This window comes from Oncorhynchus gorbuscha, linkage group LG01, assembly GCF_021184085.1.
Source record: "Oncorhynchus gorbuscha isolate QuinsamMale2020 ecotype Even-year linkage group LG01, OgorEven_v1.0, whole genome shotgun sequence".
Classification (NCBI taxonomy): domain Eukaryota; kingdom Metazoa; phylum Chordata; class Actinopteri; order Salmoniformes; family Salmonidae; genus Oncorhynchus; species Oncorhynchus gorbuscha.
Genome location: NC_060173.1, coordinates 52411614 through 52437149, shown reverse-complemented (window position 1 = coordinate 52437149; position 25536 = coordinate 52411614). Strand labels below are relative to the sequence as shown.

Sequence of the window (25536 nt, the reverse complement as noted above, 5' to 3'; positions counted from 1 at the left end):
CAACATCCAATTTGTGTGCCTGTGTGTGTGTGTGTGTGTGTGTGTGTGTGTGTGTGTGTGTGTGTGTGTGTGTGTGTGTGTGTGTGTGTGTGTGTGTGTGTGTGTGTGTGTGTGTGTGTGTGTGTGTGTGTGTGTGTGTGTGTGTGTGTGTGTGTGTGTGTGTGTGTGTGTGTGTGTGTGTGTGTGTGTGTGTGTGTGTGTGTGTGTGTGTGTGTGTGTGTGTGTGTGTGTGTGTGTGTGTGTGTGTGTGTGTGTGTGTGTGTGTGTGTGTGTGTGTGTGTGTGTGTGTGTGCCTGTGTGTGTGTGTGTGTGTGTTATACTCTCCAAAGGGATGCACTCATATTGCAAAGGGTTAACTGGAAATGTGTCCCATGTTTACTGATACTGTATAATAAAAAGTTCTATCATATTATTTTAATATTATTGCAAGCACAGTCCAACACATCAAAACAATATATGTTCATTCTGAGTTATGCTTCTCCCCCCACAAAAATATATTTTAGCAATACTTCTAATCCTCTGAACAGGAGGTAGAAAAATATTATGGATTTAGTTTTATCAGCCTCATGCCAATTTCACCTTTATTGTGCCTATCAAATAGCAACCATTCACTAGTACAGTAGAGTAGTGTGGTTCCGTGGTACTGCTTTGGTTTTCAAATCCTCCGACTGTTTGCATGACCTCACACTATTGGCAAGACGATTCAACACTACCTCTCTACTACATCTCTCTCTCTCTCTCTCTCTCTCTCTCTCTCTCTCTCTCTCTCTCTCTCTCTCTCTCTCTCTCTCTCTCTCTCTCTCTCTCTCTCTCTCTCTCTCTCTCTCTCTCTCTCTCTCTCTCTCTCTCTCTCTCTCTCTCTCTCTCTCTCTCACTGCTAAACTTGGTACTCCGTTTGAATAAAGCTTCCTTCAACTCCCAGCACATCTGGGAGCAGCACACAGTCAGAACACATAAGGATTTGGCTCACAGGTTAGAGTCACAACGCATCAACGGTACGTTACTACAGGGGTGCGTTATACAGTACCAATCCAGTCAGGGACAAGAATACTGCGCTAAAACATATCCTTTTCAAGAGGCACAATTTGACCTCTTGATAACTTGACGTTTATCCTTGGCTTGGAGGACAGTGGCAAGGTAAAGTTTTGTTTTCAGTATCATCGGTACTGGGCAGCATCCAGTGCTGCTAGTAAGAGGGGATGAGCGTACTGGACCGAATAAAATGTACCTTGACCTCAGTAGCACCTAGAAAATATAGATAAAGGCATTTTGTTTTCATGTTTTAAAGCTTTTAGAGAGTAAAAAAAACATAAAAAAACATGCAAATAGTTTTTTAAAAAGCTGTTAAGCTGTGTAATAAAAACGTGTACATGGCTTATCAGAATTCAGAAGTTTTCCTGCAGCTCAATCTATTTCTTAACATGGAAATGGAGTGAAATTCTGTTTACATGCTATGTTGTTTTTTCCTTTTGCTTAACGTGCTTTGTTGTGCTGACTTGATTGTCCCTGCTGTCACTCACATAGTGTCAGAGCCCCTGGTGAAATGTGACTTCTTTGGATTAATTGTGTGCAAACGAAACAATATCTTCTGTATTTTTTCAGGGTATACATGGATAAAACTGAGGGGGCACATGTTGTGGGCATGGCATGACAATTTTTTATTTGATTTATTTGACCTTCGTTTAACTAGGCAAGTCAGTTAAGAACAAATTCTTATTTTCAATGACTGCCTAGGAACAGTGTGTTAACTGCCTTGTTCAGGGGCAGTGAGCATGAGCATGATGCCACTGGCCAGTGTGTTTCCTGGCTACTATATCAGTTGGGGATAGAAGAGGGTTGGGCTATTCAGTCCTCGGGGGCCTGATTGGTGTCACACTCTTTCTCCATCGCTAGCAAACACAGCTGATTAATCAAATTGCATTCTAAACTGAAGATCATGATTAGGTGATTATTGGAGTCAGGTGTGTTAACTGGGGCTGGGGCAAAACTGTGACACCAATCAGGCCCACGAGGACTGGAATTGCCCACCCCTGGGTTAGAGGGTAACTGTACGGCTGAACTCCCTTTCCTAACCATTTCTTACAGAGGCAAAAGGCAGCCAAATGTTGATTTGTTCGAGTAATACTATACATTCAACAAAGTATTTGGATCTTTCTTTGAGAGGATGTGTCCCAAAGATGTCTGTCTGATTAGAATATTTTGCTTTTATTGAAAATGTATAGGTTGAACTGAATTGTTAGTTTCAGTTTTCAGCATGTATTGCATGTATCAGCTAAGGCTGTTACAGTATTTGGCTGTTGGAAGTCTTAGAATGCACTGTGCCGTGGTTTGAGCATATTTAGAATGCACTGTGCCGTAGTTTGAACAGTTTTAGAATGCACTGTGCCGTAGTTTGAACAGATTTAGAATGCACAGTGCCGTAGTTTGAACAGTTTTAGAATGCACTGTGCCGTAGTTTGAACAGTTTTAGAATGCACTGTGCCGTAGTTTGAACAGATTTAGAATGCACTGTGCCGTAGTTTGAACAGTTTTAGAATGCACTGTGCCGTAGTTTGAACAGATTTAGAATGCACAGTACCGTAGTTTGAACAGATTTAGAATGCACTGTGCCATAGTTTGAACAGTTTTAGAATGCACTGTGCCGTAGTTTGAACAGTTTTAGAATGCACTGTGCCGTAGTTTGAACAGATTTAGAATGCACTGTGCCATAGTAGCACTCACGTCTGTAGCCATGAAGTGCTTTGAAAGGCTGGTCATGGCTCACCTCAACACCATCATACCAGAAACCCTAGACCCACTCCAATTTGCATACCGCCCCAACAGATCCACAAATGATGCAATCTCTATTGCACTCCACACTGCCCTTTCCCACCTGGACAAAATGAACACCTTTGTGAGAATGCTATTCATTGACTACAGCTTGAGCTTGACTACAGTTAAACACCATAGTGCCCTCAAAGCTCATCACTAAGCTAAGGACCCTGGGACTAAACACCTCCCTCTGCAATTGGATCTTGGACTTCCTGATGGGGAAACTCACCCAGGTGGTAAGGGTAGGTAACAACACATCCGCCACACTGATGCTCAACATGAGGGCCCCTCAGGGGTGCGTGCTCAGTCCCCTCCTGTACTCCCTGTTCACTCATGACTGCATGGCCAGGCACGACTCCAACACCATCATCAATTTGCCGATGACACAACAGTGGTAGGCCTGATCATCGACGAGACAGCCTATAGGGAGGTGGTCAGAGACCAGGCCGTGTGGTGCTAGGATAACAACCTCTCCCTCAACGTGATCAATACAAAGGAGATGATTGTGGACTACAGGAAAAGAAGGACCGAGCACGCCCCCATTCTCATCGACGGGTCTATAGTGGAGTAGGTTAAGAGCTTCAAGTTCCTTGGTGTCTACATCACCAACAAACTATCATGGTCCAAACATACCAAGACAGTCATAAAGAGTGCACAACAAAACATTTACCCCCTCAGGAGACTGAAAAGATTTGGCACGGGTCCTCAGAAAGTTCTACAGCTGCACCATCGAGAGCATCCTGACTGGTTGCATCACTGCCTGGTATGGCAACTGCCTGGCCTCCGACCGCAAGGCACTACAGAGGGTAGTGCGTACGGCCCAGTACATCACTGGGGCCAAACTTCCTGTCATCCAGGACCTCTATACCAGGTGGTGTCAGAGGAAGGCCATTTAAAAAAAGACTCCCGCCACCCTAGTCATAAACTGTTCTCTCTGCTACTGCACGGCAAGCGGTACCGGCGCACCAAGTCTAGGTCCAAAAGGCTTCTCAACAGCTTCTACCCCCAAGCCATAAGACTCCTGAACAGCTAATCAAATGGCTATCTAGACTATTTGCATTGCCCCCCCTCTTTTACGCTGCTGCTACTCTCTGTTTATTACCTACGCATAGTCACTTTAACTCTACCTACATGTTCATATTACCTCAATTACCTCGACTAACCGGTGCTCCCACACATTGACTGTACATTGACACATTGACTGTATTGCTGGTTAAGGGCTTGTAACACATATATAACATTGGATTGATTTGATAACAGTTTAGCAATGCACTGTGCCGTAGTTTGAACAGTTTTAATCAATAAATACAGTAGTTTGGTTATGAAAATTTCCACAGAAAGGGAAAAGATCAGGACAACTATGGACAGTCTCTTTATCCCCGCCATAAATACACATTCGTAAAAGTAATGCTTTTTTTAAGACATGGCATGAATGATCAATTGTTCCTAACCATGAAGTCAGAAAATATTTGCTACTATATAATGTTTAGTGTGGGCGTGTGTATGACACGCATGTGCATGTGTGTGTTTGCTCATGCACGAGTGCATGTGTGTATTTGCAAATGCATGTATGTGCCCATCTGTGTGTATACGGTACATGCACACCTATGTACTGTACACATCCACTTACATACAGTATCTGCATTGGGTGTGTGTCCAACTCATGAGTTGAAATTCCAATTGAATTTGAGTTTGAGCGGGAGGAAGTAGAATTTAATTGAGTGCAATTTAAAGAAAATTCCACTCAGTGATAGAACATGAGGTTTCATTGATTCTGATATATATCACTTTCTCTGGAAACAATGTTCATATACTCTTTTAACTTTTGTGCTTAGAATAGCCAAATATATTCATAGATCTATATATTCATTTGTTTGGCTTCTTTTTGAAGGCCTCAGGGTAAACTTCAGGGTTAAACTAAGGCATTCTGGGAAATGTTGTATTTTCCCCATTTTGAATTTGGAAAAAGTGATGAAATATAATAACTTAGAATATTCACATACATGTTGTGTTTTCCTTGATTCATTTTAAGAGTTTGTCCTGAAAATCAATTGTTTCAACAATATTTTATATATAGGTCTATGATGGGCAAAGGGCATGTTCCCCAGCCCCCTGCTCCCTTACCCCTCTGAGGGCCTCTGTTGTCAATGTCCACTCTGTTATGGTGCCTGTGGTCTCCAGAGACCCAGGCGGGTTTAAGGGCCTCCTCAGGAATACAGCCCCCACAGACCTGTGTTTATCTTGGCTTCCACCACCCTCCCAGGGCCCTGCATTCATCCAAACTCACAGGGCTCCACCACGGCAGGAACAGACCAGGGCCTTATTGGCCTCCACCTCAATGGGGAACGGAACATACCACACTGGCTGAATGGACATACTGTAGAAGGGGTAGAAGACCTATACGGCTGCCGCTCCAGACTTGGCTGGCTTACAATGGGAGCGTAGATCGTGAAGGTTGGAGGATGGCAAGGTTTTAATTCATGCCTTGAAAGAGCATGTGGATTTATTGGCTACCTGTAGAGATATATAGTAGTATGCTACAGTAAACCCAGGGATACGGTTTTGGTTGGCCATGCTGTGTGTTTATATATGGCAACTGTGTTAGGGAGCAGCTAGTTCTTCAGGGAGGTATTTTCATCAAATCCATTCTTGAAAGGCCTCCCTTTTGTGAACTTAGCGTTATGGTCAACGTTGCCTTAGCTACTAGTTGTGTGGTACTTGCATTCAAATCAACGTTTAGAACTACATCTAGGTCAGTTGGAATGCTGGGATCAAATCATTGGATTATTCGAACACTTCATAAAGTCCGTCTTTATCAGGCAGACAAAGCCCTTCTCCTTCTAGATTTTCAAAGAAGGTTCTAAATAGATTGAAGATTTTGAGAGTTCCAGAAAAAGTCACTGTCCTAACTAAGAGCTGGATTCAAAGTAATATCACGGAAGATCCACGTTAGATCCACGTGTAAAGGTGATTTCCGATTGAGCCGACGAATGCAGTCTCCGTAAACGCGAGTTGAGTTGACATTCGACGGTGGGTGGACCGGCCGCCATCTTCGTGGTAGTAATTAGAAGTTCAAATGTAAGTTCAATTTGAATTTTAATGGAGTACCAGCTAAATTGCAGTGGTCTGAAGGGATAGGTCCATTCTATTAGTTATATTTCTATCATTGAAAGGACACCAACCCTGCATTCAAGAGAATGCTGCGTCTCAACCGATGGCGGAAACAACACAACCTCAGCTGATGTAAAGTAGGGTCTAAGCTACAACATACAGTATGCAAATATGACAAACAAATCAGAGTTTACAGGTTTTTAGATCATTTACATTAAAGTTGTTTTAAAAAAAAATAAATTCTGAAATAGTTTGACAGCACTGTATGCTTTTTAACGATATCAAACTCAACCGTTTATCTTTTCCAGTAATGAAGGCACGGATGTCTCATGGTATGGTGGGGTGTGCAAAATTTGGTCAACTTTGAGCACCTCTGTCTCATAAATGTTTTGGCATTCAGTTCCAAGTCCCTTTCTGAATACTTCTTCAATGGGCAAACATGTACTGTATGGAATGTTTTGTTTAAATGAAAAGTGATGCTATCAAAAAGTGATTGAATTCAAATGGATTTACCTGCCATACTTATGCAATACAGATTGAATCCAGCCCTAAGAGGAGTTTTGAAGAATATAGCTAATTTTATGATTTAGCTGGAGGTTCTACAGTTGTGAGGTGATCTGCAATTTCATGTGCATGTGCCATTTAGTGTTTCCTCCTAAATATAACTGAACTGATCCACCCAGTTAGATCTCTGACAGCAAATTTTGGAGCTGTATTTCCTGAGTGTGTGGAACTTAGAGAATGTTGGAGCTGTATTTCCTGAGTGTGTGGAACTTAGAGAATGTTGGAGCTGTATTTCCTGAGTGTGTGGAACTTAGAGAATGTTGGAGCTGTATTTCCTGAGTGTGTGGAACTTACAGAATGTTGGAGCTCTATTTCCTGAGTGTGTGGAACTTACAGAATGTTGGAGCTGTATTTCCTGAGATTGTGAAACTTAGAGAATGCAGGCCTGCTCTCACACACGTGTGTGAACTTGTCTAGCTGTGTGTGTGTGTGTGTGTGTGTGTGTGTGTGTGTGTGTGTGTGTGTGTGTGTGTGTGTGTGTGTGTGTGTGTGTGTGTGTGTGTGTGTGTGTGTGTGTGTGTGTGTGTGTGTGTGTGTGTGTGTGTGTGTGTGAACTTTTCTAGGATGTGACCCCAGTTATGTTTGTGTGTACATGACTGGGTGTGAGGAGAGTCAATCCTACTTGTGATACACTTGGGTGGAATGACTTTTGAACTTTGAACTTGGGAAACTGACTTCACCAGCCTCTGAATTCCTCTGGCCTCCCTCTGTAGTCTTTCATTTGCCTCAGGGTAGTGTTCATTAGGGCAGGTAATATTTTTTTTAAACATTGAAGAACAATGAAATATTTAAATTATTTATGATTGGACAAGTCCCGGTAGTCCCTCCATATTTCAGTCCGTGTTCTTTTGTTTGGTGCCTAATGAACTCAACCCAGGACTGAGATGAAGAAGGACAGATATGATGTAATCTCCTTGTAGGGTAGAGTCCATCTGTGTCTGGATGTTGGAATGAGTCTAGTTTGTAATCTATCAAAGGGTTGCTGGACTGCATGGGCCCCCTCAAAATGTAACCCGATGAAGGTACTGTAAGGCTGTGGTGGAAAGCAGAGAAGAAATAAACCTGGGTCACAGTGGCTCACTCTCTCCAAGAGCTATTCAAGACTAGGAAACCATTGGTAACACTTGGCAACTATTGGTAACACTTCGCAACCATTGGTAACACTTTAGGTTTTTACCGTTCTCGAATGCAGGTATGGATCTGGGCCTTGAGAGTTCTGGTCTTGACGCCATCTCTGCCTACTGTGAGCTACAGCACACAGTCCTTCCAGAACCTCTAAATGCCTATCTGATATCTAGAGCCTTTGACTTGCCCTTTCTGTCACCCAAACTGATCAAGATGATTGTTTTGTGTCGTGTGCTGAAGGAGATGAGAAAGTATAGGTACAATCCTAAGCTAAATGGCATAACAGACTCAGGAGCTCAGGAGTTAATATGTTTATAGTTTCCATTCTCATCCCTCACATTTTGGGGAAGGTTGTCCTTGACACACACACACACACACACACACACACACACACACACACACACACACACACACACACACACACACACACACACACACACACACACACACACACACACACACACACACACACACACACACACACACACACACACACACACACACACACACACACACAAGCCAGAGAGGAAGTGACTGGAGGCAGATAGACTACTATACACTGAAAGGGCCAGTATCTGAGAACCGCTGGAAAACTGCCCTGACTGAGTATTTCATTTCTTCCTGTAAAAAAAACACATATTGAATCATGTTTTTCCCTTTTCCTATAAGCTACTGTATAAAGACTTCCCATGCTGTATACATTTGAAAATTCTACTTTTTGCGCTGAGAACATATCCTGTGCCAGGGACAGAGGGGTTTTATTCATTGATGAACATGTGAGTGGTATTTGAGAATGGGGGGGAAGTGATTTGTGACATGATGTTTCCACTGGTAATGCACAGTACAACCAGCCCATGCTGATATATAATAGCAGTTAGCCTGTGTGAATACGGTGCCACTAAGGAGAAAAGTAGCTGTGTTGTACTGAAGAATACATCTAATAAACTATCTGGTAAAACCTTTCACACCAGACAGGTTGGAATCATTTAAAACAGATGTTGCCTGGCGAAAGTCAACCCAGCACAAGGCACAACATGTGGGAATGTATAATCTGTTGAAGCTTAAATGTAGAATAGAATCAGGTAAGAGGGAAATCACTGCAAGGTCACCGTAAAGTAAAGTTTGGTCCCAATCACAATCATGTAGTGGATATAAACAAGTATAGCCATGTGCTTCTCCCACCTGGCTAAACAGAGAACAGCAACCGTTTGTGGTCTAATGAGGTTTTTTACACACCATTGGAACCCATAAAAAAATGTGAGGCCTTTGTGTTGTTTACAGTCAGCCTGGTCAACCAAAACGAGAGCTCAGTCTGGTTGACCAGGCTAAATGACAGTACCTCTGTCATGTTTTGTCATAGATTGTCATGTCTTGTCCCTGTGCTTTCTCTTCTATTCGTTTCCCCCTGCTGGTCTTATTAGGTTTTTTCCCTCTCTCTATCTCTCTCCCTCTCTCTCTCTCTCTCTCTATCGTTCCGTTCCTGCTCCCAGCTGTTCCTCATTCTCCTAACTACCTCGTTTACTCTTTCACACCTGTCCCCTATTTTGCCCTCTGATTAGAGTCCCTATTTCTCCCTCTGTTTCCGCTTCTGTCCTTGTCGGATCCTTGTTTGCTGTACTGTGTCCTTGTTCCGTCCTGTCGTGTTTTTGCCTTCTTCAGATGCTGCGTGTGAGCAGGTGTCTCTATCAGCTACGGCCTGCGCCTACCCGAAGCGACCTGCAGTCTGTGGTCGCATCTCCTGTTGTTCCCCTCTACTGACTAGAGGATTTCAGTTATTCCTGTTTGGACATTACCTGTGATAGTATTCAGGATTAATCGTTTTTTGTTAAGACTGGAATAAACTCTGTTTCTGTTAAGTCGCTTTTGGGTCCTCATTCACCTGCATAACAACCTCACCAAATCTGACAAGACATCCATTTTTTTCACTGACAGTTTTTTCTTCCATTACAGGTAAACCATGATCTCCTTGCTCCTACTGTGTGTGTCTCTGCCCTTCGTCACCTCAACAATATCATTTGAAGACCCTAGCGGTATGTGTTATATTGCATCACTATTGTTCACCGGCCCTATTCAAATACTATGGAAAAAGCATTGTTCCTTCCTCCTTTCCTTGAAGTAATCACTGATCCAACATGAATAGGTGTATGCAAGCTTTCCACTCCTCTGCTTTCATGCAATCAAATCCAATCAACATTAAGGAAGGACATAGGGAGGGATGCATTGCGTTCAAATAGGGAAGAACGCAGTTCTAGCTATTCAAACAGGGCCTCTGTTATGTACTGTATGTGTATCCCCCTGCTGAAACCAAATACAAAAGCAAAAGTGTTTTATAGTCTCTTAGGATAGGGTTTGGAATAATGCAGGCAGGTGACATGAATTTAATCCACTTTACTGTAGGGCAACATCTTCCCTACATGATCTACTAATATAACGTAAAAATAAATCTCATACTATCCTTCCAAGATCTCAACAGTACCTTGAGTGTCAGCATCCCCATGGACGTGCCACTGCGCCCTCTGATGGGCACCAAGGTGGTGGTGCCCTGCTACTTCCATGACAACCCAATCAACCACCCGGGCACACCCACTGTCGACCCCCTGTCCCACCGCATCAAGTGGACATACATCACCAAGGGCAAAGCCACCCTCATCCTGGTGGCGTCGGAGGGCAAAGTTCACGTAGAGACGGAGTACCTAGACCGGGTCACCATGGCCAACTACCCGCTGGTGCCCACCGACATCACCATGGAGATCACGGAGCTGCGCTCCAAGGACTCAGGCACCTATCGCTGTGAGGTCATGCACGGCATCGAGGAAAACCATGACTCGGTGGACATCCAGGTTCAAGGTATGACTTGGAGTGTAACTACAGGCTCTCAATGCATTTTGTTGGTATGATCTCAAGCTAGCGGGACACAATATCCGGTGAAATTTGAGGGCACGCAATTCAAATAAATAATCGTAATATTAAACATTCATGAACAAAGAAGTATCTTATATAATTTAAAAGCTTACATTCTTGTTAATCTAACTGCGTTGTCTGATTTACAATAGGCTTTACGGCGAAAGCATACCATGCGATTGTCTGAGGATGGCGCCCCACATCAACATATTCTTCAACCAGCACAGGCTTCATAAAATCACAAATAGCAATTAAATAAGTCACTTACTTTTGAAGATCTTCATCTGTTTGCAATCCCAACGGTCCCAGATACAACATGAATGGTCGTTTTCTTAGATAAAATCCTTCTTTATATCCCAAAAAGTCTGTTTAGTTGGTGCCATCGATTTCAGTAATCCACTCGTTCAACATGCAGACAAAGGAGTCCAAAAAACTACCAATAAACTTCTTCAAAACAAGTCAAACAATGTTTCTAATCAATCCTCAGGTGCTCTAAAATGTAAATAAACTAAAATATTTCATAAGGAAAGTAGTATGTTCAATAGGAAAGCAAAATTAGTAAGCGCACGCCCTCTCCCCCGCACGCCGAAAGAGTGATATTGTTCCGCTGCACTCCTCACCAAAACTCAAAATTCTTGCTTGTTTTTCAAAAAACAAGCTTGAAACCTTGACTAAAGACTGTTGACATCTAGTGGAAGCTATAGGATTTGCAATCTGGGAGACGGAATTACATAGGAACAATAGCTTTCCATTATAAGAGCCTGGGACCTAAAAGATTTCCGGTTGGTTTTTCTTCGGATTGTCGCCTGCCATATCAATTCTGTTATAGTCTCAGACATCATTTTAACCGTTTTAGAAACTTCAAAGTGTTTTCTATCTAATGCTACCAATTATATGCATATCCTGGCTTCTGGGCCTGAGTAACAGGCAGTTTACTTTGGGCATGTCAGTCAGGCGGAAATTCAGGAAACTAGACCCTATCCAGAACAAGATTCATTTGACATAAAATATCGTTAGATTGTCTTTTATTCTAGTTCAGATGTACTCTACATTGTGTTGGGGGTTCTCACACACATTAAGATTAACATGGACATCTCACTCCAAAATCAAAGTTTGACAAAGGAAAGTGCCAAATAAAATCAGTCAATTATTTGGTTATTATTCTAGATTGAGGAATATAGCTGAATCCAGTGGTATGGGACATGGTTTCATCTGATATGAACCTTTCTAGCGCAGCGGAACCCCTCGACAACATTCCGCTGAAAAGGCAGCGTGCGAAATTCAAAATATATTTTAGAAATATGTAACTTTCACACATTAACAAGTCCAATACTGCAAATGAAAGATAAACATCTTGTTAATCTACCCATCGTGTCCGATTTAAAAAATGCTTTACAGCTAAAGCACAACATATGATTATGTTAGGTCACAGCCAAGTCGGAAAACATAGCCATTTTTCCAGCCAAAGAGAGGAGTCACAAAAAGCAGAAATATAGATACAATTAATCACTAACCTTTGATGATCTTCATCAGATGACACACATAGGACATCATGTTACACAATACATGTATGTTTTGTTCGATAATGTGCATATTTATATCCAAAAATCTCAGTTTACATTGGCGCCTTACGTGCAGTAATGTTTTGATTCCAAAACATCCAATGATTTTGCAGAAATACTCATAATAAACATTGCTAAAATATACAAGTGTTATTCACAGAATTAAAGATAGACTTCTCCTTAATGCAACCGCTGTGTCAGATTTTTAAAAAACTTTACGGAAAAAGCAGAATCTGAGAACGGAGCTCAGAACCCATATCAGCCAGAGGAATATCCGCCATTTTGGAATCAACAAAGTTAGAAACAACACCATAAATATTCACTTACCTTTGACGATCTTCTTCAGAAGGCACTCCCAGGAATCCCAGTTCGACAATAAATGACTGATTTGTTCCATAAAGTTCCATAATTTATGTCCAAATAGCCACTTGTTGTTAGCGTGTTCAGCCCAGTAATCCATCTTCGTGAGGCGCAGGCACTTCATCCAGACAAAAACTCGAAAAGTTCCATTACAGTCCTTTAGAAACATATCAAATGATGCATGGAATCAATCATTAGGATGTTTTTAACATAAAACATCAATAATGTTCCAACCAGAGAATTCCTTTGTCTTCAGAAAAGCACTGGAACGAGAGGTAACTGTCGGGAGTGTGCGTCATGAGACCAAGGCTCCCTGCCAGACCACTGACTCAAAGAGGTCTCATGAGCCCCTCCTTTATAGTAGAATCCTCAAACCAGTTTCTAAAGACGGTTAACATCTAGTGGAAGCCCTAGGAAGTGCAGCTTCATCCATATCTCATTGTGTATTCGGTAGGCCAAGCTTTGAAAAACTACAAACCTCAGATGTCCCACTTCCTGGTTGGATTTATCTCAGGTTTTCGCCTGCCATATGAGTTCTGTAATACTCACAGACATTATTCAAACAGTTTTAGAAACTTCAGAGAGCATATATTAGCATCTGGGACAGAGTAGGAGGCAGTTCACTCTGGGCACGCTATTCATCCAAAAGTGAAAATGCCCCTATCCCAAAAAGGTTTAGAACATTTGAGTTTTGAACATTATATTATATTTTTGGAGTGAAATTTCCCTTCAATAGCACCTCTTCCTCATATATACACTAGCCTACCCTCTGAAATTGTATAGTAATCAATAATAATACAGTGGGGCTCATTTGTTCTCTCCTCTCCAGGTGTTGTGTTCCACTACCGAGCCATCTCTACACGCTACACTCTGAACTTTGAGAGAGCCAAGGCTGCCTGTATCCAGAACAGTGCCACCATCGCCACCCCGGCCCAACTACAGGCTGCCTTTGACGATGGCTTCCACCAATGTGACGCCGGTTGGCTATCTGACCAAACAGTCAGGTAATTCTGACATACTAAACTGTGAACCGTTATCTGTCATGACTGTTTTAGGTCAGCCAGTGTGCACTATTGTCAGTCATACTTCTTTTTAGGTTAGCGATCTTTGATGTTTTCATGTGGATATACTGTAGAAATTAACTAACCTGAAGGGTTTTGTGGGGATGTGAAATGTTGTTCTAGACGAGGGATACTCAAGTACTATTTGAGAAGGTCCGGTCACACAAATTTCCTAGGTGGCAAAAGTCCGGATGGATATTGTCATTTTTTGGCGTAGTAACAAACCCCCACCTCGCAACCCATGCGACCCCAAACTGTTCACACCCTTTTTGTTGGCGGAGACAACATTTGGCAGTTTTAAAGCTAATTTCCTACAATTCAACACATTTTGCATGGAGCATTTTCTTCTGTTTTGAAGCTCATTTACTGCAATTTTACTATCCCCGTGTTGTTCCGGTTGCGGGTAGTCCGGTTCAGGACCGCAGTCTGCCAGTTGAGTATGTGGGTTCTAAACCATGGTTTGGAATGAAGCAACGTTATAACCGTTTGGGATTTTTTAAATATATATAATTTCAGACTAATTGATGTGTCATGTGTATACACATTTTTTTTCTTTGCCATGTCACGTGATCTACTCAAGGTACCCCATCCATGAGCCTCGTGAGGGTTGCTTTGGAGACAAGGATGAGTTCCCGGGCGTGCGAACCTACGGCGTGAGAGAGGTCAACGAGACCTATGACGTGTACTGCTTCGCACAGAAGATGTCAGGTACTCTACAACAAATTTTATAGTTTGTCATAGTTATCATGGTCATTATGCAAGCTGTGTTGTGTTGCACGTAGATAGGCATCTAAGTTAAATGATTTATAGCATATAAATAAATATTTTTGGGGTGTCTAGAACGTGTCTAGAACATTAATATCGTATATTCTGAGACCTGGCAACCATGTTCTGTGCACGTTTGGAGGGGCGTTAATGTAATATTCCATTAACCCTCAGAAAACTGGAAACTGAATGTTCTCGCAACGTCCCATAAAACCTGTCTAGAAGATGAATATTGTATGTTCTGAGAACATGGTAACCACACTCTGGGTATATTCTGTTTGACATTATATACCCAGACACCAAAACATGCTAAAAAGGTTCTCAGAAGGTTTTTGCTAGAATAGATATAATGTTTCCATGACTAATGGAAAACTGGACACAAAAACATTAGGGGAACATTACAGGTAACATTGCAAAAATGTTCTCTCTCCCTGGAATCGATAGCTGGGCAACAACTTGATGTTGATTGCTGATATACTTGCCATACAAAGCTAACCAACTAGCTAGCCTAATATGTTATATTCGCTTGAGAAGTAAGAAGCAGAAATCATGACAGATAACTTCCTGTTTGTCAGTTTGCCTGCCTGCCTCTGTTTCTCACTCTTTGCTTTCCCCTCTACATCATCGCCAGGCAGAGTGTTCTACTCCATGTCCGTGGAGAAGTTCACCTTTTATCAGGCAATGGACCAGTGTGCCAAACTAGGAGCCAAGCTGGCCACCACAGGGCAGCTGCACCTGGCCTGGAAGGCTGGCATGGACGTGTGCAATGCGGGCTGGTTGGCAGATAGAAGCGTCCGCTACCCTATCAACATTGCCAGGCCGCAGTGCGGTGGAGGACTACTTGGAGTGAGGACCGTGTACCTGTTCCCTAACCAGACAGGCTTCCCCTACCCAGACTCCCGCTACGACGCTATCTGCTACCAAGGTAAGTGTAAAAAAAAGTGTTGAAGATGTAATTGTGAATTTCATTTGGGTGTCTTATAGCCAGAGTGATTTCCAGTAACACAGAGTGTGACTTTAACTTTCCGTGCTGCCAATGGTCTATTTCACAGAAGAAGACGGCGATGTCAAGACGACCCCGTTCCCAGAGGTGGCCACCATCACAGCTGGCCCCATGGTTTACCTGGGGCGTACCACCGCCCCTGAGGCTGAGGCACAAGGGGAGGTTCTGACCCAAGCCCCCCTGGACACCACCAACATGGAACTGCCCTTACCCATCCTCCCCAGTGTGAATGACACGTTTGCCAAGGTCACCCCGGTCGTGGGAGAAGAGATCATCAGCAGGGTGACAGCTAAACCTAATGTGGCCTCAGAGTTCCCTCGTGACAATGACACTGCCATGTCTCCTACAGGTTAGCAGAATGTGCTGGTCAACGTCAGGGTGGAAATTGTTTCGATTTTGCCATTTTCATTTTCAAGCGTAATAACACAAATTCTGTGTTTGGTTCTGTTTGTCTCTTCCCTCCCCTATCTCGCTTCTTCCTCTCTACCTCCCTCTCTTCCTACTCCTCCCTCCCTCCTTCCATCCCTCAATATAGGTGTAGTGTTCCACTACCGTGCTGGCTCCAGTCGCTATGCCCTGTCCTTCGTGGAGGCCCAGTTGGCCTGTCAGAGTGTGGGTGCGGTCATCGCCAGCTCTCAGCAGCTCCAGGCAGCCTATGAGGCAGGGCTCCACCACTGTGATGCAGGCTGGCTCAGGGACCAGAGCGTCAGGTGAGATAGATAGGTTACATTTCAGTAGTCCAGTAGCCTTCTCAGTAGGTTTGCACAATTCTGGTTTTACAGAAATCCCTTCCCTGCATATTTCCTCATGATTGCAGAAATTCTCTGATTGAAATAACGGAAAAACTAAATTTGACTTTCTAGTCTCTTTTCCTAAACAGGACCCTAGTAGAACTGCTTCGTTAACCGTCAACTGCGACCTTAACCCTTACCTGCATAGTGACAGTTTGCTCTCTCCTGTGGTCAGGTACCCCATCCTGTCTCCCAGAGATAAGTGCTCAGGGAATCTGGAGCATCTCCCAGGGGTGAGGTCCTACGGCCTGAGACCCGCTACCGAGCGATACGATGTCTACTGCTATGTGGACCGCCTCAAGGGTCAGTGACATGGTGCATGGACCCTATTCTTCTTCTTCTCCTTCCTCTTCTTCTTCTTCAGAGCTTAGCTTCAGATGTTGAGAGAATTCTTCTTCTTCTTCTACATTTAAAATACCCAAATGCGGTGACCCAAACTTGATGATTGTGCATGACATTCCCAGGACAGCATGGGCTGCATTGATATTTTGGGGACAGCATGCGGCACAAAATGCGGGACTGTCCCACACGGGACTGTCCCAACATGTTGTCGCCCTAGTAAAACCACCTGCTCTCTCGTCTCCCTCATCTCTCAGGGGAGCTGTTCTACACCAGCGACTATGACAGCTTCTCCTACGAGGAGGCCGTGGCCCACTGTCAGAAGCTCAACACCACGCTAGCCACCACAGGGCAGCTTTATGCCGCCTGGAGACAGGGCTTTGACAAGTGCCGTCCAGGCTGGCTGCAGGACCGGAGCATCCGCTACCCCATCCACAACCCCAGGCCCCACTGTGGAGGAGGCAAGGCTGGGGTACACACCATCTATGCCTTCCCCAACCAGACGGGACACCCTGACCAGCACTCCAGATACGACGCATACTGCTTCAGAGGTATGTATTGGATATGTTCAGAGTCATCAATAGGGTGGCTGTTAAATCTCAAACTGTTTAAGCCCAAATACAGCCACTGTTAAAAGCATGAAAATGATATTGTGTTGGTTTTCTTTATTTTGTAGCTGAACCTACGATTATTCACACTGAAACCAGACTCAACGTTACTGCAGTTGTCGAGGAGGAAATGATCAACATGACAACCAGAACGGACCAATTTACTCCGGGTACATAACTCTATATTAAGTGGTCAACGAGTATTTCTGTATCACTGCTAGTATTTCCTGTATATTTATCCTGCCGACCATGCCAAACGTAACAGTAAAGTGAAAGAGAATTACATACTAGCATGTTTACCTCTGTTAAAATCTAAATGCACAAGCTGTTTTCTAGTCAAAGTGACTTAATACTACATGTTCTTTTACCTTTGTTCTCTCTCTGTGGTTTTTCAGTGAGCCCCATCGTACCACCTGTATCTGTGGATGTTTCCGGTTCAGGCTTAGCTGAGCATTCTACCAGTGGTAGTGGCAGTGGAACCCCTGGTAGCGGAGATACATCTGGTGGGGCCAGTGGCGAGGGCTCCGGGTCTGGCTTCCAAGTCACATTCGAGGGCAGTGGGCACATCTTGTCAGGACAGGGCTCTAGCTCTGGAGGTCTACAGGAGGCAGTAGAGGGGAGCAGCACTGTCACTTACACCGGGTCTGGGAATAGTGGCTCCGGGGTGGGGGTGGGAGAGTTCAGCGGTGGGCTACCATCTGGTGTCCTTCCCCACTCTGGTAGTGGCAGTGGGGTATCTGGGGACCTGAGCGGTAGCGGGGACTCTGTCATAATCATGGTGGATGGAGAGATGGTGGACATCTCCAAGCAGCAGCCCACCGGACAGGAGTTTGGACAAGGAGGTTTGGATGTCAGTGGCTCCAGTGGAGTGTCTGGATCGGGTGGCTTCTTCAGCGGGGATGTGACCAGCACTTTTGGCTCCGGACTTCCCGACATATCTTTCGAGCATTCAGGTCTCATTGACCTGACCGAGAATCCCTCGGGAGAGCAGGAGGTCTCTGGCTACCAGCCTTTCGCCTCCGGTTTTCCAAGCGGTTTCCCCTCCGGTTATCCTTCCGGTTTTCACAGCGGCTCTGGATTCCCATCCAGTGGTGACGGATCCCACTCAGGCCATGAGGTCATCTTTCTGACAGAAGACGGGATGATGGAGGTGACAACACGGCGGCGTCCGGAGCAGGGTCGGGGCTACGTAGAGGTCAGTGGAGATGGCAGTAGCCAGCATGAGGGGAGCACCTCAGCCAGTGGGCTCTCCCTGGGGGAGTCAACGGTCGCAGAAGGCGTGGTGCTGACCCCTGGGTCTACCATGACTTACCCAGAGCATATCACCTATCTGGGAAACATGGGAAGAGGGGATGACCTGGACCTGGTGGAGGAAGGCCAGGAGCTGGAGGGCCATGAGCAGAAAGGGCAGGAGCAAGAAGGACTGGAAGGGCCCATGGAGACAATCAATGTCACGGCACCAGCTGCATTCTTCTCTAGCCCAACAACAGCAACCGCCGTCTCAATGGTGACCCCTGTTGTGGTGGAGGAGCCTGCTGTAGTTGACGGTAAAAAGCTTATTTGATCATTTGGTCGTAGAAGTGTTCGACAGGCCATTGGTTATAGTATCTACGATCAGCCATTGTTTTCTTTGGTTCATCCACCACATGCTAACAGCTAATGAACAATGCCTCCTAGTAAGCATATTGTCTAATCAACCTATTATATTCTGACCCTGCCTCTTTCTAGCTACTCGTGACCTTTGTGAGCCTAATCAGTGTGGCACAGGCACCTGTTCTGTGCAGGATGGCATTGCTTTGTGCCAATGCCCACATGGATTCACTGGAGAGGACTGCAGCACATGTGAGTGTCAGTGACAACACTATGTGTTACAAGATGTATTCACATGATTACAAGCCGGCATATCTATCATAGACATTTCACTCAACATTCCCGGTGTCTCTGTTATCAATCTGTTGTTATTTTTGTGTTTACATGCAAATGAAAGTTGCCCTGTCCTGCAATGTATACCATTACAGGCATAGGCGGTGCGTGAGTCTCAAACTATATCCTGATTATATTTGGAAAAATTGTGATATGGCTGTCAGGACCTTTCACTGACATTCGCAACTCAACGATCATCTACACTTTTAAAAACAAAGGCAATGTTATTTTATTTAACTAGGCAAGTCAGTTAAGAACAAATGCTTATTTTCAATGACGGCCTAGGAACACTGGGTTAACTGCCTGTTCAGGGGCACAACGACAGATTTGTACTTTGTCAGCTCGGGAGTTTGAACTTGCAAACTTCCAGTTACTAGACCAACGCTCTAACCACTAGGCTACCCTGTTATTGAGAGTGATACCATAGGGGAACCATTTTAGGGTCTCTGAAGAACCATACATGGTGTGGTTCTTTGAAAAACCATACAAAAATACAAAACCAGAAATGTTTTGGCCCCTCCAGGAATGGAATTGAATAGCCCTGCTGTAGGGTTTTAAGCCTTATTTGCACATTTCCCAGGGTACCTTTCATTTAAGTTACCAGTACCACCCATGACTTTGTTTGCTAGTGATGAGAGATATAATTGTTGCATTCATTTTGTTACAGTCTTCCCCAACTGAGAAACTAAGTGAATTTGTTGCCATTCAAATGTTATTATTCAAGACAATACATATTTCATAAGGCCTTATTTTGAGGGCCAAGTTAACTAAATACAGTGGCCTGAAACTCATAGTTTAGAGTCCACATGAGTTCTGCAAATCATGTTATGCTGGCTTGCAAAGTGATGCATAATTCGTATTGGCATCCAGCCAGAGTGACGAAATCACCTGCAACCTGCATTCAGAATGACTGCCAGGGTTGGGAAAACTAAGATTACCCTAAACATCTAAACTGGAACAACCTGGAACAACCATTTCGTAACAACCAAGTGCAAGTAACAGATTGGAATAGTTTAGAAAAATGTATGTTATTTCTGTATATTTGAGTAGCATAACATTAACGAATCAGTCAAAGCAACATGCAAACATTTCAACGATTTTACTGAGTTACAGTTCATATAAGGCAATCGGTCAATTGCAATAAATTAATTAGGCCCTATTTCAAATTACTTGGCAGGGGCACAGCCATGGGTAGTCCAACGGGTACAGTGCCTTGCGAAAGTATTCGGCCCCCTTGAACTTTGCGACCTTTTGCCACATTTCAGGCTTCAAACATAAAGATATAAAACTGTATTTTTTTCTGAAGAATCAACAACAAGTGGGACACAAACATGAAGTGGAACGACATTTATTAGATATTTAAAACTTTTTTAACAAATCAAAACTGAAAAATTGGGCGTGCAAAATTATTCAGCCCCTTTACTTTCAGTGCAGCAAACTCTCTCCAGAAGTTCATTGAGGATCTCTGAATGATCCAATGTTGACCTAAATGACTAATGATGATAAATACAATCCACCTGTGTGTAATCAAGTCTCTGTATAAATGCACCTACACTGTGATAGTCTCAGAGGTCCGTTAAAAGCGCAGAGAGCATCATGAAGAACAAGGAACACACCAGGCAGGTCCGAGATACTGTTGTGAAGAAGTTTAAAGCCGGATTTGGATACAAAAAGATTTCCCAAGCTTTAAACATCCCAAGGAGCACTGTGCAAGCGATAATATTGAAATGGAAGGAGTATCAGAACACTGCAAATCTACCAAGACCTGGCCGTCCCTCTAAACTTTCAGCTCATACAAGGAGAAAACTGATCAGAGATGCAGCCAAGAGGCCCATGATCACTCTGGATGAACTGCAGAGATCTACAGCTGAGGTGGGAGACTCTGTCCATAGGACAACAATCAGTCGTATATTGCACAAATCTGGCCTTTATGGAAGAGTGGCAAGAAGAAAGACATTTCTTAAAGATATCCATAAAAAGTGTCATTTAAAGTTTGCCAAAAGTGACCTGGGAGACACACCAAACATGTGGAAGAAGGTGCTCTGGTCAGATGAAACCAAAATTGAACTTTTTGGCAACAATACAAAACATTATGTTTGGCGTAAAAGCAACACAGCTCATCACCCTGAACACCATCCCCACTGTCAAACATGGTGGTGGCAGCATCATGGTTTGGGCCTGCTTTTCTTCAGCAGGGACAGGGAAGATGGTTAAAATTGATGGGAAGATGGAAGGAGCTAAATACAGGACCATTCTGGAAGAAAACCTGATGGAGTCTACAAAAGACCTGAGACTGGGACGGAGATTTGTCTTCCAACAAGACAATGATCCAAAACATAAAGCAAAATCTACAATGGAATGGTTCAAAAATAAACATATTAGAATGGCCAAGTCAAAGTCCAGACCTGAATCCAATCGAGAATCTGTGGAAAGAACTGAAAACTGCTGTTCACAAATGCTCTACATCCAACCTCACTGAGCTCGAGCTGTTTTGCAAGGAGGAATGGGAAAACATTTCAGTCTCTCGATGTGCAAAACTGATAGAGACATACCCCAAGCAACTTACAGCTGTAATCGCAGCAAAAGGTGGCGCTACAAAGTATTAACTTAAGGGGGATGAATAATTTTGCACGCCCAATTTTTCAGTTTTTGATTTGTTAAAGTTTGAAATATCCAATAAATGTCGTTCCACTTCATGATTGTGTCCCACTTGTCGTTGACAGTTTTATATCTTTATGTTTGAAGCCTGAAATGTGGCAAAAGTTCGCAAAGTTCAAGGGGGCCGAATACTTTCGCAAGGCACTGTATAGGCCCACCCACTTGGGAGCCAGGCCCAGCCAATCAGACTTAGTTTTTCCACACAAAGGGACTTTATTACAAACAGAAAAACTCCTCAGTTGCATCAGCTGTCCAGGTGACTGGTCTCAGGTGATCCCGCAGGTGAAGAAGCCGGATGTGAAGGTCCTGAGCCTGCGTGGTTACACGTGGTCTGCGGTTGTGAGGCAGGTTGGATATACTGACAAATTCTCTAAAACGAGAGAGAAATTAACATTCAACTATTTGGTTACAGCTCTGGTGGACATTCGTGCAGTCAGCATGCAAATTGCACGCTCCCTCAAAACTTCAGACATCTGTGGCATTGTGTTGTGTGACAAAACACAATGGTAGCGCTGCCTATGGTTACAGCTAGCCTTATGGTAGCGCCACCTATGGTTACAGCTAGCCTTATGGTAGAGCCGCCTATGATTACAGCTAGCCTTATGGTAGCGCCGCCTATGGTTACAGCTAGCCTTATGTTAGCGCCGCCTACGGTTAGAGGGGAGGTGGATGGTTGTATAAATGAAATAAATAGCCAACATTCTACAGTAATGTGTTAATGTGTCTATCTATCGGTTTGTGTGCAGCACTGCAGGGCTGTGCCGAAGGCTGGGTGGAGTTCATGGGGAGCTGCTACATGCACTTTCTAGATAGAGACACCTGGCCCGACGCCGAGCAGCGCTGCCAAGAGCTCAACTCCCACCTGGTCAGCATCACCTCCCAACAGGAGCAGGAGTTTGTCAACTGTGAGTATAGATATAGGATGTGTGCAAATGTGTGTGTGTGTGTGTTTTGCAAGCTTGTGTTTGTAAGTACTCTTTATTGTCTTAGTTGTGAAGTGTGTGTGTGTATGTGTGTGCATGCACACGTGTGTGTTATACATTTTTTGCACAAATATAGATCATATCTGATACACACTGTACATGACAGCTCAATGTTCTATTTTCCATATAGCTAACGCTCAGGACTATCAGTGGATTGGACTCAATGACAAGGACGTGCAGAATAAGTTCCGCTGGACAGATGGGAGTCCATTGGTGAGTTTTTTTCCCCCTCTCGGCCAGTTCAGGTATCCCCTACTCTGGTCCCCTACAATTAGATCTGACTTTACTTTCAGTTGCGTACGCAATATGAATAACACTATTATTATTGATATTAATATTAAATTACCATTTGACTTCTTCACTCCATTTTATCCTCCTTTCTAATCAAATGGTCCTGTGTTGACGTCTTCGCATGCAGGGATTTGAGAACTGGAGGCCCAACCAGCCGGATAACTACTTTAACTCTGGAGAGGACTGTGTAGTGATGATCTGGCATGAGAACGGCCAGTGGAACGATGTTCCCTGCAACTACCACCTGCCCTTCACCTGCAAGAGTGAACCTGGTAGGGAGCAGGGGTTAAGTGGTTGAGGGTCAGGGGGCACAGAACATTAATTGGGTCAGCTGTCAGTGACTGAGCCAACAAGACATTTGGCCTGCTTTTTGAAAAATAGGGATGTCCGGTGGTGACTATGCACAAATAAGGGTTAATCAGGTGTTAATTGAAGTGAGATGAAACTGTGAGTCTTAAAACAAATTGGTACCCCCAAAAAAACATTATTGTTGTTGGTGCAGCTCGCTATTTGTAGGGAACAACGAAGAGTCAATGTGTCATTCAAACTCTGACTTTATCGACATCGCTGGAAACAAACAGACAGATCTCATGAGATAATTTCCTTCACCAATTCCTCTGGTTTCCCCTTTCTTCCCAGTCGTGTGCCACTCCCCTCCTGAGGTGGACAACGCCAGGCCGATGGACAGCAGAAGAGACCGCTACCCCGTCAACTCTATCGTCCTCTACCAGTGTGATGCAGGTTTCACACGGCGCCACCCGCCTGTTGCACGCTGCCTTCCCGACGGGCGGTGGGAGGAGCCACAAGTGGAGTGTATAGGACGTGAGTCTAACCTTCCTTGTTTAATCCATCATGTCTCATCCACTCCCATCAACTCAGATTCAAAAGCTCATTAAAGTAAGTTAGGCGAGATATGAGTGTCTCGCAGCAAGTTCCACTGCTGATTTTCATTCTTTCCCTTCTAATCAAGGGCTGATTTAGAGGTGGGTGCAATTAATTATCAGGTAGAAGAGAAACCCAGCAGTTCTCCGGACCGCCAGGCTCAGTTTTGAATACCCCTGCATCTTTGATGGTTATTCAGAAATGTTTTAAGGATGTCATCAACATGCGCCTCTCTCTCCCTCAGCTGGTGCCACCCCCAGCAACCGACTACATAAGAGGTCCATCAGGAGACGGTCTAAAGCAACCAACAGTCGGTCATGGCGGGAGCTTCTCTAAGCAGGACTGAAGGGACACACTAAAAGAGAACCAAATGGACCGCTCTTGTAAAGAAACATTGATATTCAATGCCATTTTGCCTGACCTAAAGAGATAAAGTTCCCACCAGGGGTGGAAATAGGGAAAAGTTACTTTGGGAACCCACCAATGAAATAATCCTTGAATTCACCTGTAGCTAATTTTTACATGTCAAAATGATTGAATTCCCTCATTTCCACCCCTGGTTCCCATCGTGTGTATATATATACATATAAACACCAAAGCACATTAGACATGATTTTGATAGTCCGACTGACAATGTTGATCTCTGAGTGTCACTCTCTGCCTTTGTGGGGGATATTTGGGCAGTGGTTCTCAACCTGGGGTACCAGCAACCCTGGCCTATCCACAGGGGGTACTGTATAATTGAGAGGTTACTTTGTGCTGAGCATTATGGACCTGATTTCTCCCTAATAAACGATGCCTTTCTTGTGCACGCCTTTCCTATGCACTTCTCAGTAGTTGGTACTCAGACTTACCTTATGAAGGTGCGTAATGGGTTTGCAGACGTGGTTTCCTTACGCGCAAAGAAATATATTGGTTTGTTTCATCCGGAAAGTAGTCACATTCAAGTTCAATCCATGAAAAATTGGGAAGGTGGGAAAAAAAAGTGTAGAATAGGATTTGAACAATAGTACTATAAATCTACCATAAGCCTTACTAAACATCGAACTGTATGACAACGGTCCAGTCGTTATGAACCGTTCGCCGAGCTCCAGGTTTAACCTGCTAAATGTGGTCTGAGTTCCATAATGATTCAAATAGGCTACATGTCCGAAATGATTGCACAATGTTAGACTAATGCTAGCGACACTCAGGCAGTGGAAGGTTCTAGCTTGTATGGCTCCCTGGGCGAACCCACCGTGACATGATATCAATGACGTGACGTGCAAATGAGCGATAGAAAACCGATTGCGCAAATGTCACCATTCTGAATTTTTTACGCGGGCGCCCCGGGCTGCCCATGTCGCCTATACCTAAATCCGCCACTACCCTCAGGAACAGTTTACACGGACGTGAAAGAGAACTAACACTAAGTACTGACCGTGGCCCCCGAGAGCGGCTAATATTTAACATGATACATGTTTTGTATGAAACAGAAAAGCCTGGGCATATAATTAAACAATTCTAAAGTGCATACATCAACATCTGCAGGTTCAGCCATACAGAAGCCTATAACTTGGGTGTCAAAGGGTTCTACCTGGAACCAAAAATGTTCTCGTTTGGGGACAGCCGAAGAACCCTTTTAGGTTCTAGATAGAACCTTTTGGGGGGGATTTTCAGAGATCATAAGGAAAAACCATCTAAAACAACGAGTCTCATGCTTAAATTCAAGGTCAGAATACGCATAGAGAGAAAAGTGCATCAAAAAAGGGAATCGGAGTCTAAGGGGTACAGTTGACCAAAAAAAGGTTGAGAACCA

General features: G+C 43.9%; 1 protein-coding gene across 2 annotated transcripts; it reads left to right on the top strand.

Annotated features, from left to right (window-relative positions):
* The first annotated feature begins 909 nt into the window (after positions 1-909).
* LOC124039656 (aggrecan core protein-like) lies at positions 910-25536 on the top strand. 2 transcript variants are annotated; one of them, XM_046355857.1, is made up of 18 exons: positions 910-995; positions 9562-9641; positions 10075-10458; positions 13264-13438; positions 14076-14203; positions 14892-15185; positions 15313-15612; positions 15799-15973; positions 16230-16357; positions 16651-16944; positions 17070-17171; positions 17397-18548; positions 18730-18843; positions 22329-22487; positions 22696-22778; positions 22984-23128; positions 23496-23678; positions 23983-25536. In XM_046355857.1, the coding sequence occupies exons 2-18, from the start codon at positions 9569-9571 to the stop codon at positions 24072-24074; spliced, it is 3981 nt and encodes a 1326-aa protein (XP_046211813.1). In that variant the 5' UTR covers positions 910-995; positions 9562-9568; the 3' UTR covers positions 24075-25536. The 2 variants fall into 2 exon arrangements, with proteins under 2 accessions (XP_046211813.1, XP_046211820.1); XM_046355864.1 differs by lacking the exon at positions 910-995 and adding an exon at positions 1026-1137.